The sequence below is a fragment of the Chaetodon trifascialis genome, chromosome 6, assembly GCF_039877785.1.
Source record: "Chaetodon trifascialis isolate fChaTrf1 chromosome 6, fChaTrf1.hap1, whole genome shotgun sequence".
Taxonomy (NCBI): Eukaryota; Metazoa; Chordata; class Actinopteri; order Chaetodontiformes; family Chaetodontidae; genus Chaetodon; species Chaetodon trifascialis.
Window position 1 is genome coordinate 15,536,717 of NC_092061.1, and position 13,890 is coordinate 15,550,606.

The window sequence follows — 13,890 nt, forward strand, 5'->3', positions numbered from 1 at the left end:
GGTGATATTTAGTTCATATTCTGTCAGTTCTGACTGGCAACGCGGTGTAAAGTGCTCTGTATGTGAGCACCATAAATATACCCATGTACAGTAAGCACACAGGTCTCACAGAGCCCCAAGCCATTACCAATCTTGACAAGCTGCATCCACTGTACTCCCTTGGTGCCGATGGCCACCATGGAGAAGCCGATGGTGGCGCCAACAATGCAGTGAGTCCCAGAGACCGGCAGTTTAAGGAAGGAGGCGATTAGCTGCCAGACGGCTGACCCTGTGAGCAAAAAAACACACATCTCAGACATGTTTCACATTCAATTAGAGATGTAGTTCTGGAACAAAGGAGAAGACGAGCTGTGAACTACAGAAAACAACAGAGCATACACCGACTGCATTACTGCATTATCTTCGGGGACGGTACAACTGAAATCCAAAGTGATCACTTTAGGTTTGTGCTGTGTTTAAAGACAAATGAACCTATGAACCTGTGTTTAGTCACATTACCCTCCATCACCACAGAGTAGCTTTGAGAGACCATAGATCTGCAGTTCCTCAATGAGATGCCATTTTAACACATGGGATTTTATCAGTTTAGACAAGAGCATGTTTTAAGATGCACTGAAAGCTGCTGCAAAGATGAATCTGTAGACATGCGCTGAAAACAACAAACACGGACAATAATGCTTCATTTATCCAGACAAAAAGGGTCTGTTAACAATCTTTTTCCCACAGGTACACATATGTTTGTTTTTCTTGGACAACAGAGTCCATTGTTTGAATAAAAAGACCTCTGTGTCTTATTCGCAGGCTTGGAGGTTTGCATTAGACATTCAGTATATTCTGCACTGTGCCGTTTCTGTGGACTCCTGCTGGACACAATGGAAGTGTTTTCCTGCTTTTATCTCATTGAATCAAGGAGTCCAAATTTCTTCTAAATCTGCAGAAACAATATGGCAGAGAAAAATGTTTCCTGTTTGACATGAAGAAAAACCGTTCAGTGTTTCCCCAACATTCACTGGTGGCCTTCTGCCACACCTGAATTTCCTGCGACACAGGATCCCCGGTGCGTAATATCAGCTGATGCATCACCCAGCAGTCACTCTTTCATTAAAAAAGCATCGTCTCAATGGGAGCCCCATTGTTTTCTGTTCTGCAGCGTTCATTTACTGAGGTAATCTGATGTTGATGAGTAAAGTCACCGTTGATACTCAACAACTGCTGCTCGTGCTCACTGTAAGTGTGTTTTCATGTGAGGAAGCAACTCGCTTACAATGGTGCGAGGTAAGTTAACGTGACTAAAACATCATGAGGCTCTTCTGAAGACAGATTTTTCAGAGTTGCTTTGAAACTCTGAGGACAGAACATCTCCCATAACTCCGAGTGGTTGTTAAAACAAGCGCGTACTAAGTGTGTAAATGATGTTAAATTATAAAGAGAACAACATGTCAGAGCTGATTAATCTGCTAGTCGCTGGACAGAAAACTAATCTGCAACAATGTGGACAATTCAATATTATGATCAAACAAAAACGCAAAGCGGAACCAATGCCATTGGTTCTCAAATGAGAGGATTTTCTACTCTCTTCTGTGTTATATCATTGTGGTGTTCATATCTTTGGTTTTTGGACTGTTGTTCTGACAAAACAGGCAGTTAAAAGAAATCACTTTGGGCTGTAGGAACTCGTGATTTTCCCTATTTTTAATTATTTGTTCGTTTCAGTCCTAATATCCTGAATCCTGGCTCTCCGTTCCTGTCATGTGGTTATGAGTTAGACACTGAGGGTCTCTCGTCATCTGTGTAACTAATTTCTCAAACATCAACAGCTGGCTTACCAGAGGGGCATTTCACCATGTAAACACTTTTCACATGTACACAGTGGCATTCAGAGGTTACTCTGAATGTTTTTTGGGGCCGCAACTAATTATTTCATTACAACCCCGCGTTGGGACGCTGTATAAAATGTTAAAAAAAAAAAACAGAATGCAGTGATTTACAAACAAGCTGTGTTTACTGCCCATGGTTTTATTAAGTGTTCCTGAGCTCATGCAGTAATCTCCTTTATTCAATCATGTGTTCACAAAGTGGTGAACCTCTCTCCATCCTTGCTTGTGAACGACTAAGCCTTTCCAGGATGCCCCTTTCATACCCAATCATGATCCTCTCACCTGTTACCAATCAACCTGTTTACCTGTGAAATGATCCAAACAGGTGTTTCTGGACCGTTCCACATCTTTCAGTCTTTAGTTGCTCCTGTCCCAACTTGTTTGAAATGTGTTGCTGCATCAAGCTCAGAATAAGTAAATATTTAGAAAAATCAATGAAGTTAATGAGGTAAAACATTTAAGATATTGTCTTTGTACTGTTTTCAGTTGAGTACATGTCAAAAAGGATTGGCAAATAATCAACCAAAATATTCAAGACTTAAAAATCTCAAAAATGCTGCAAACACTCGCATTTAAGAGCCCGTAAACGGCTGATTTTTCCTTTGAAAAACTGACTTAATAAATCAATAACTTATGTTTCTGTTGATCAACTGGTACTTTCAGATCTAATGTACACTGTTTATTCTTCATTAGTGAGACTGACTATTACCTCTTGGATTTCATCAGTTATTGCATCACTTATCAGCAGTTCTCACCAGTCTGGTTTCACTGTATGATGGAGCCAAGAAGCAGCAGCGGTTCAGCAGTACTTTTGTCAAGTGTACGACATAATCAGCAACTACATGACTCACTGCTGCACCCACTGTTTATCTACACTATTCATTAATCTGCCTATTGTTTTTTTCTGAATAACTGACTAATTGTTTTGTCCATAAAATGTTGGAAAATTGTGAAAAACATCCACAATGATTCTCTTGTATCCAAGGTGGTGTCTTCACATGCCTTGTTTTGTTTAAAGATATTCAGTTTGCTATCATATATGACAAAGAGGAGCAGCAAAACCTAACAATTGTGATGCTGAAATCAAAGAATCCTTGGCATTTTTGCTCAAAAAATGACTGAAATGACTAACAAACTGTCAGAATAGTTGCCAAAAATTTAGTCCAACTTACCGACCATGGCGCTGACCTCCCCTGCCATGAGTACGGGCACCGTTTCGTTGTACAGGCTGACATCTATGATGCCCTTTCGAATCGTCTCGCCAACTTTGGCCCCCAGCAGCATTGAGCCCAGCGTCTCAAAGATCGATGCCAGGATACAGGCCTGCCTCAACGTGACCACACCGGACCCCACCGCTGTGCCGAAGGAATTGGCCACATCATTGGCACCCACTGAAAAGGCCAGTATGAAGGCAATGATGAAGCCGATAATCACCATCCACAGGTACGCCTCCAGATCCATCTTGATATGATTTCACCAGGCAAAAATCCAAGCAGAGAAAAACCTAAAACTTAAATATTCTAAAAAAAAAAAAAAAAACAAGAAGTGCTCTGTGCGTTTTGAGGAGGACTTGTGAAGCCCGCTCCTTTTCTTCGTCCCCTGGTTATAAAGAGTTCGAGGGGAGAAGCACAGCTGCTAACTAAGTGTCTGGAGCTCAGTCCAAAGATTGGAGACTAGTGATGGTGGGTGCAGAGAGCATTCCATAGCTTAGTGTGAGACAGCGTGTCTGCACGGTCCTTCACCTGCAAGAGAAACAAGACAGAAGACACACAGAAACAGATTAGTGTCATAATCCATGATCACTCTTTTTCAACAGTGGCTACCGTCTGGCAACACCTCCCTTTGACTTCCTCAGAAAACCGACAAACAAAGGAGGGGAGGGACCAAGAGAGAGAGAGAGAGGAGGAGAGCTTAAGAGAGCAGAAGACAAAAAAAAAAAAAAAAAAAATCATCCCCAAAAAACTGAAGGATTCGGGATGACGACGCAGATCTGATGAATCTGGGGGAGCACTCCAGCAGGGAAAGCTGAGGACATCTCTGATTGCCACAATAGGAAATCATAGTCTGCACTTCAAAGGAATCAAATCAGATGGCTCCAGAGGCCCTGCTGACAGTGCTGACTCTATTAAAAGACCACAGTATCCAGAGTGAGATGTGAGTAATGCTCCCAACATTAGAGTGCACTATTAACACCTTCTCCCTGCACAACAGGGCAGCTGACGTCTCTGCCAGACCTGATTTCGTGTCACAGGTTTTCCCCTCTGACCCATATCCAGGTAGCCTTTGACAGAATATCTAATTCACTGAGTTTCCATATTCGACCACGACGCTATCCAAACCACCACGCTGATGTCTGACAGTGATGCTAAAAACTGATAATAGGCAGAATTACAGAGGATATCGAATGTGTTACACCCCGATATTAAAGCACTTCCTGGAGTGTCTGACAGCCTCGTGGATGTTTGCATGGCAAATTACATTACCCTTCCAATCTTTGCTCTTTCAGCCTCAGCACAACGGCTGAAAGAGATAGTGACAGTCGAAGGTACACGCAAGTTTTGGAGTACAAGTTTAAAGTAAATCAAAGGCTTTGCTGCAGTACAACATAAAAAAAAGTGCATGGATTTATGTTAAGACTGCAATGCAGTGAGAGCATCAGCAGTGGTGTTTTACTGCTGCTGGAGGTGGGAGCAGATCACAAAGCTGCACTTTTGGGGTCAGATAAGTAAACGGATACTATAGTAGAGAACATGTATCGTTATCACCTTCTCCCAGCTTTTTACTTCTCAGTGCTTAAAAATCTGGGAGTGACCCTCAATTTCATAAACGCAATGCACATGATTCACCAAATACTTAAGTTCATACAGATATTGAAGTAGGAAAGCAAATGACGTGTTTTTATGCAGACTTATTTACAATCTTTAGTGGCTCCATTTTTTCAGTGGGAACTTGACTTTATGTCAAACACCTGACACAAACAACAGTGACAACAACAACTATGCAAATGAACAAGCCTGTGACTTGTGTACCCAGACCTAAACAGCTGTGACATGAGCTGCTTAAGAAGTAATGTAATAAATAAAGGGACGGCAAGAGAATTATTTCTGTTAATAACTGTTAAGCACAGGGTGAAACGCAGTGTGATTGTTCTGTGGATGGATAAATTAAACTTCGTTGGAATTAAAAAATGACAAATGAGTATTTGATTAAGCAGAAAACGCCAAAAAAATCCCCTTTTCAGCTGATACAATATGATATCTGCAGCTTTTCTCAATTTGAAGACAGAACCCATGACTGTAGCAGACTGTAGCAGGCATGCAGTGATCAATCGATTCATCATAGAAATCAGCAACGTATTAATCAATGATAAAAACAATTGAGTTGTTGAGTGCATCATTTGATCACATGGGATCGAACAGCTTCCCGCATCCCAGTAAAGTTCCACAAAGCTTATTTCCATCGCAACAATAACAACAAGCCCTCGAGGCGGCTGAGGAGGCCACCAACACTGAAGCCTCTGGTGGTCCTCAAGAAACCTCTACGCCACAAACGACTTGGTCTGGGTTCTTTCTCCTCTTTTTCCTTTTGTCTCTGCCACATAATCAAAGTCATTTCACAGGGGTTAATGGCAGCACATTTCCTTCTATGGTTAAGCCAATTGTTAATGGGGAGCATTAAATGTAAACAGCTTGAAGGCCAGACGAGTACATTCTCTCGGCATGAACCGACTGTGTGCTCCTCATCGCGTGGGGGCAGGCAGCTCTTTTCCAAATAGCCTGCGGCCAGTTATGGCTCCCTCCTCCTGACCAAGAGCTCCATCTGGAACAGTTGAGGTCACATACTGCTATCCTTTATCCTTTGTTGAACCACAACACACACATAAAAAGATGATAAAAATGTGTCTCTTGATCAGGTCCGAGCAAGACCTCCCTGAATCTGCATCCAGAACCTTAAGTGACACTGAATGTTATTACATTGTTAATGGTTAAAAACAAACCTGACGTGCTTCATTTTCCTCAGATCCTTTGCCAGTTCTTTTTTATACGGGGGGGGACGAGAGCTCAGAGGCTACTGGGTCTCAAAAAGACTGAGTGAAAAGTATGTGATACTTCAGTGATCCCTGCAGGGGAACTCTCTTTTCACTTGCTTCCCCTCCAGAAAGAGCTCAGAGCGAAGGATCAGAGGGAGGGATCAGGGCTCCTGGACATCTTCAGACAGAGCTTTGACACTGTTGGACTGAGAGTAATAGACTAATAAACCGAAGTCATAAACTCATGTTTGTCAATAAAATTGCGATTCAGAGTTGATCTAAAGTTAATAATTCATGATCAAACATAACAAGACAATCCTACGTGGGGATGTTATCGTTATCTGAGACTCTGCAATTCAACTGAATCCTCAAGTGCTCCACGTCACGTAAAGTTGGCCCTTGCAAGTAGAAACATTCAAATGACATCATGTATTTAAAGATTTTGGGCACAAATATTTTTGACACCTCAATTCATAATCATTTGATTTGTTTTTCAATATTCTTCTTGCCTAAAAACCACTTTATCACCTTTGAGAAGTGCTGCACAAATAATATGTGTTCCAGTCAGTGTATTGACTTTGAAAGGACTAACACAAGACGTCGTGTAAATGTTTAATCTGGGGAACACCTCCGCCGCAAAGCAACCACGCAGTCAAACATGGCCGTGCACCAAGCAGAACCAGAGACTCCGCAGAGGAAACGATCTCTGCGACGGCCAAACACGACAGAGAGCGCGCCGCTCAAGTGTGCGTGTGAGAGGGAGGAAAGACGAGCGGCTTGAGAGTGGGCCTCCACACAAGCGCCAGGCCTTTTTAATAGGTCTACAATTTTCTAAACAGGGAAAGTCAACGGGACAGCTGCTGCTGACGCTCGGTCCGTCCGTTCTGAGGACCTCATCCGTCTGTCACACATGAACACCTGCTCACACACCACCGCTCCCAGTTGTGCGCATAAAAAATATTTTCTCCGGACTGAAGCGTGTACCGTGAGAGGAGCGTGGTGGTGAGCTGTGGAGAACTGACTGACTGCTGCGCTGCAGGAGACTCAAACAGTCCCTGTAAGAATGTAAAAAAAAAAAAGTCTGAGAGAAAATTAAAAAAATATATATGTATGTAGTTCAACCTGTGAAATCCTGAGTTTCAGTTTTCTCTTTCTGGAGGAAACTAATAGGGTTTTTAATTGGTTCTACTGTAGCTTAAGCGTCTGAAGAACATCCAAATCAAAAAAATATATATAGCTAATTAAATGCCTGTAGGTGAACACTGCATTGGAGCTATTCAGAGGCAGTGGGGATGCACCGTGCAGCCCATGGGGGGCAACTCCAGCAACTCCCGAATGACGTACGTATTCCTAATAATTAGACAGCACCGTGACAATGTCTGACTCACCTTATTTCTCAGAGTTAGATGAGCAGATTGGATGAATGTGAAAGTACAGTCAGCAGCTTAGCATACAGACTGGGAACGGGGGAACAGCTAGCCTAGCTCTGTCAAAGCTAAGCTAACTGGCTGCTGTGTGTAGCTTCATATTAACCACACAGACATGATTGTGATATCTATGGTCATGTGACTCAAATACTTCCTAAGACGTCAAACTATTCCTTGAACATGCATGTCTTCTGAGCTGAAGGGTTTCTTCTCTGAATATATCCTACTGAGGTCTATTGTGTCTGACAGATCCTCTGCACACAGCACAGACCACAATTTAGTACTCTTTTCTGTTCACATTACAAAATCTAACATAAATAATGAACTACACAAACTTCTCTGCTGAATCCTGATTTCTCATGATACACAGCTACGCCTCAGGGTGTAACTAGCAGCACATCCTCGAAATGTGGTGACGGCAGAGACAGAGCGAGTGCTTCACTTTCTTCTTGGACATCCCTGACTTGTCCCTGTCACTCACCACCAAACTGAGGTCAGAACTACACCACACTTCCACACTTCTGCTGCTCTCAACATCTGCCCTGTGCACGATTTGAAAACACATCAAAATGTCTAAAATGTCACAATTTGAACATGGAAAACACAGCCTGGGGATGTTTATACGTTGTCACAGATGAAGAGGTGTATGACCTTGTGTCCTTGAGAGGTAAAACCCTGCCACAACTTGCTATAGACATCCATTGGTACATACAGCAACCATTCCAAGGACACGGTATGAGCCATAGATTCGGTTTCAGATTGATGTGTGTGATGCAAGCTAAACAGAGCTCATGTGAAATGAATTTCCGGCACACAGATTGGCTAAACTGCATCTCAGGCTGCACAGTCCAGTTCTGTGATGTTTGAGTGCTTGCACTGCTCCAATGAATGCTTCACTGGGACCTTCAAACTTCTTCTTTGAAAGTAAAAGCTTATAAAAGCTCCATGAATTAATAGAATAAAATACAAAATGAGTTGCATAAAATGTTACACAACCTGTGCGAAGGCTATCTTTTTCTCTTTCTCCTCTTTTCCCTGTTTAATTCTGCTCCTCACCAGTAGTCTAAAAGAAAAAAATAACCAACGACACCACAATAGCAAAGTAGTTTACTTTTTATTCCCTTCTACATCTCCTTTAATTCCTGCTATTATTGCTTGCTGTCTGTCTGTAATTTCACCAGCAGGGGTTTAAGTAAGTTATGTCTTGTCTTATCTTATCTTATCTTATCTTATCTTATCTTATCTAACAACTGCTCAGGCAGGGTTTTACATTGGAAAACAAGCTACACAATGCCATAATACAGATTCACAGGCAGTGATCATAGCCCCTTGGTGCCACCTGGGTGAGAATGCACTACATGATTGCGTTGCTGTTTTGGTCACTGGGATGTGGAACAACAAAGAGGAGATGAAAGCAAAAATGCTGAATGTCATTTAAAACGGTTAGTTGCTACCAGAGGGAAGAAATAACCCAGCTCAAACTGTTCAGGAGAGATGTTTGAGATGACGAGCAGGTAACTCCTTCATGTAATGATGAAATATGTCTTTAATTGTTAGAGAAGTTAATGTATAGTTATTTAGGCATGCACATATTGCATGCCAGCTGCTTTTGCAAGAACATAAAATGAAGTTCACAGGAAATTATCATTTCTAACACACAACAGAACAGAATCGTTTTTTAAAAGACCACTGTGGAATTAAAATACTGACAATGAGTCAGTTCCGAGCTGTCCGTTGGAGAGCCCTGCACATATTTCTTCCTTTTCGAGGGGCAGCAGGTTAATTTGGCTTTATCTGTCTGGAGGCATCTGGATCACAGCTACAGTGAATTGAAAATGTAACCAGAACAACACGGTGTGCAGCTATGATAACAGTTTGAGATAATGCATAGATCAGCCTACAGAGTGTAACTCTCAGCTTCCCTATTCAGCTCAGGTGCATCGTTTGTAACAAGTGAGTCACGACCGCTGTCCAAGGTGCTGAACCTGAGACCACCAGGGACGTGGGAGCTGCTTGAGGTGATTACAGTTGTTTACTTTGTCCACTGCATGGTACGACTTTTGGTACCAGGTGCTTTTCTCAAGTCTGTTTTCCACTGCAGCTGGCAGCCCCTCAATGTAGGCGGGATTCTTTAGCCGATCGTCACATCCAACGTGACCAAACCAAGTCCTTTTTTTTTTTTTCCAGATCCTTTCATTAGCAACCAAACAGGGGAGCGCCTACAACTTCGTCCACTGACGGCCATGTGGTTTTGCAGGGTGCCATTTTCTTTTTAAATCTAGGTCGAGTGAATAAAAAAAAAACAACGTGCAGGATGTCCGTGTTGTGTCGTGTCGTGACGTGACTGGCAATTCTAATGAGGACTCTCTCTGACCAATCAGCCGCCTTTAGTGTTTTCACTTCATCCACCATTATCAGCTCAGCTAGCTTGGTACCCGACACCAATAAAAGGGCCAGGAATCAGGTGCTATCCAAGACTTTTTGACAGTGGAAAACCAAAAAAAAAAAGACTCAAATCAAGCCATACCATGCAGCGGAAACACCGCTTTCATGACAGCAGCAGAAGATATCCATGATGTTTCTTTATTCAAGGAGCATGTCTAGCTGTATTTTAGTGTTGATATCTTGGATTATACTGTCATACAGACGTTTACATTAGGATTTTTATTGACAATTTATTATGATGTTAAAATGTCCTGCAATCAAACGTGTTGCATCAGAAATACGGCAGCTACCACTTTTAGAAACTCATGAAGGAATGCTACTGCATGTCCGGGCTCTCCAGACGATGCTAGATTGGTAATTGATGGAGATTTCCTTTTAAGAAGCACATACCTATGCCCCATACCTCATTATTCCTACCATTTCTTCCTACAATTAGCGTCTTGACATTTTGTAATTTGGGTGTTTATAACACTTGAACTTAAATATGTGGGGGTGGCTGGTAGATCAGGTGGTACACTATATATTGGCAGTTCAATCCCCTGCTCCTCCTCCTGTCCACATATTGACAATGACCCTCAAATTGCTCCCAATGGGCAGGCCAGACCTTGCATGGCAGCAGTGTGTGTGTGTGTGTGTGTGTGTGTGTGTGTGTGTGTGTGTGTGTGTGTGTGTGTGTGTGAGAGAGAGTAAAGGGCTTTGTCTGCTAAGACAGAAAAGCTCTATATCCTGTGAGCGCAGTCCATTAACTATTCAGCATCTCGCACTGGGCATTTAATAAACTCTCCCATCTATAAAAGCTACCGAAATAAAAAACACTTGAAACGCAATGCACTCTGTGAGGCAACATGCTCTTGAGGATTATTTCTGGCAGACACATTTTTTTCCTGTGGGTGTCAGGTGGCAAACAGCACAATGATAATGAGGACACTGACACAAAGAAAACACATCATGGGGAAAAGAATACTAAATTAGCTCTTCATGTTGTTTGTGCTGGAATATTTAATCAAGATGTCTGGAGGACAAATTCAAGATATTAAATAAGGGACAATGTTCAATGGATGCGGAGAATATTCACATCTGATAATTAACTATCCAGCTACATCATAACCTGAGCAGAGCATTTTACCTGTTACAGCAGTGACCCCTGGAAGCAAACGTGTGCGTGACAGCAGAGAAAAACCTGTGTGCAAACTACTTACTGCCATCACTTCTCTAATTGTTTGCTGTCCTTGCTCATTAATTTGCCTTAGATGCCACTGCACCACAGCCACAGCTGGTGCAAAACACTGTGTCACGAGCTACAGTCTGCATTGACACGCGGCTGCACTATCATCCCCCCCCCCCCCCCCCCATCAACTAACCCTTCTCTCAGCGCATGCTGAAAGGACCAGAGCTCGAACATACATACTGAACATGCGGCGTCAGATGATGACTCACAGCAGCATCCTACCAGTGCTGCCTAATTGTTACACCTGAAGCATACGCAACTGCAGCCCATGCCTCCAAGGACACAGGGTGCTCACATTCACCAGATGGCTTATAAAGTTAAAAAAAACAGAGAGAAATGGTAAAGGCAAAAAACTGACAGGCAGACACGTAGGCAGACCTGAAAGCCCGGAAATCAACTCCACTCACCTTCATGTCTCCTCACATCAGTGGAAGGTGAGAAAGTGGTGGAGATGAATGAATGTCAAAGACAAAATGACAGTTTTGGGGAGAAACACAGTCAGAGAGAAATGGTAGGCTGAAAAATCTAAAAAAAAAAAAAAAAAAAAAAGGACCGGGAATAAAAACGAGGACAGGGGGTTAGCGTGTGATTGACAGGAAAATAAAATTAAGAGCAGAGAGTGCAAGAGAACAGCTGATGACAGGAGGAGAGGAGGAGTGAGAGGAAGGAGCAGGAGAGGCTCAGTGAGAGATCAGCAGGTTGTAGTGGTGTTGCAGGAGAGAGGAGGAGAGAGCGACAGAGAGAGGGAACGAGAGCGGCGCAGCCAGCTGAGTCTAGACTGCCTCTTAAAGGAAAGTATCCGCATTCAGAGCACACGCCAGCCAATGACAAACGTCGGAGAGGCCGGGGCGTACCGATGACTGGCTGTCTGCGCGCAGAGAGGACGGGCAGACGGAGAGGAGGCAGCCAATGAGTGCGGAGGAGGATAACCAATGAGGGGGAGATGAGAGGGAGAGGAGGTGAGCCTGTGCGTGGATGTGTTTTACAGCCGGAGAAAAGCATGCAGAGGGATCAAGGGCATTCAGAGCGCTAGCATTCCCTTGGTTACTCTTCACAGCACAAGACGCAGATACAGATCAATACGTATGAACATTTCTGCCACATCAATACTGATACACACAGAAAGAGCTCGGGGTCACACACTCGTTTATGAGGCTTGTTAGTACTCAGCACGATGAAAAGAGCTGGGCCAGTTTGGACCATTTTTTTCTTGGTAACACAGAAAGCCCTTACACAAGAACACACACTATCTCAACACTGTTATTTGGCCACGATCCAGCCGTCACTTTCTCTGCTACAATTGTCCCTTTCAAAGACGTGCTGAACAGTATGTCTTTATGTGACTTGGTTTGAGCAGGCAGAGACGGAGCTCTCGATGACACAATGAAGAGTGGTGAGCACAGTCACTGTGGGCTCATTGCTGGTAAAACACAAAGCAGAGTCCACATCCTATTCAGCAGGTCCTCACACTCACTGATAATGCAATGGCAAACTCGTCTATGAGAAAGAGCAGCGAGCTGAAGCTTTCTGAAAGGTTTTTGTTCTGAACTTGATTGCGGCTCAAAATTCGATGCTTTATAATTATTTTTCAAACTTCAGAAAAATTTACCAGACCTTCGGCTCAACCACGAATCACCTGCCTCACACACACATCATGCAGTTTTCTTGCTTGACCTTCTCACAATCTTTGCACCGATTTAACAATATACTTTAAAGCACTCATTACTCACGTACACCATTGAAGCTAAGGCAATGTCTGGTGCCACTGGGCAGTTCAGGTCCTGTTCTCCTTGTTCTCACATACTGTTCAAGGACTAGAATAGGGGCGATAAATTCATTTGTCCAGTACTGTTAAGTCACTTCAGTGGTCTGATCTTATGTTTGAGTCCCTGTGGTTTCTCCTCTATCGTCTCTCAGTCATTCTCTCCCTCTCTGTCCCCCAACTGGCCCTGCCTGCTAAAAAGCCTATCTGCGTCAGCTGCACCTGCTGCCTCTGACTCTGTGCTTCGCAGCGGGGAGGCGCTGTCTCCTAGAACCAAAACACACACATATACGCACACATTCTGTGCAGTGTTGAGATCAGTCAGCCTCCGCGGATCGGAGGGGGGTCACTTAAGAATGACAACAACAGTGCGCATGACTGCAAAGAGCATGTCGCTCTCAACACCACCTTCAAAGGCGCCCCACACATTTCCATAAATCCTCTCACTCGTTCGGTTTTCTCTCCACCGCCGTGTGTCTGCATTGCAGCACTGTCAGGTTGTCATGAAGCAAGTAACGTTGGTAATCCTTCAGATTGCTTCTGACGACCGTAACAAGCACACAGGCAATCTGTCAGAAATTAATGCGAGCCAGCAGCTAAATCAATAGGAGACCTTTTTGGCTGACTTACCCTGAAAGAGATGAGTGATCATCATCCTACTGTCTCCTCACCATCACTTAAGTCCCAAGGCAGCAGTAAAACATCTCGGAGTACAATCCCTCCTTTGAGACAAAAATCACCTTTGAAAGCTTCATGAAAATTTTATTTCCCTCCATAGTTTGTGGTTTGACACAAGAACTTACAGCATGTGGAGCCTGCATCCGTTTTAGAGTAATTGTAGGTGTCCATAGAGTACCTGTACATTTATGTTTGGACTTCCTGGATTAGAATAAACTACAGTATGTAGACAATTACTGCGAGAATATGCTGCGAACATGCGGTTGATGATTAAATTGACTGATAAATGGCTTTCGTGTCATTGGCGCTGCCTCACCACCAACCAGAAAGATAAACAACAGCCAATAGTAATAAACCACTCAGAGTTAATTATCAACATCAATTTAAGCGCTCGCATTCTACAAGGCGGTGTCCTGCCAGTTTTCTCTGCAGCACCAATCACT

General features: G+C 43.3%; 1 protein-coding gene across 5 annotated transcripts in view; it reads right to left on the reverse strand.

The window, feature by feature from the left end:
* slc20a2 (solute carrier family 20 member 2) overlaps positions 1-13,890 on the reverse strand; it is a 46,883-nt gene that overhangs the window by 18,171 nt on the left and 14,822 nt on the right. For 2 of the 5 annotated variants that reach the window (XM_070965344.1, XM_070965348.1), the window contains exons 2-3: positions 3,050-3,619; positions 128-268 (exon numbers count right to left, since the gene is read on the reverse strand). In XM_070965344.1, the coding sequence (XP_070821445.1) occupies positions 128-268; positions 3,050-3,338 (430 nt within the window). In that variant the 5' untranslated portion in view covers positions 3,339-3,619. Of the gene's footprint in view, positions 1-127; positions 269-3,049; positions 3,620-11,414; positions 11,769-12,737; positions 13,003-13,890 lie in introns of those variants that run through there. The other 3 variants (XM_070965347.1, XM_070965345.1, XM_070965349.1) reach the window with 3 other exon arrangements.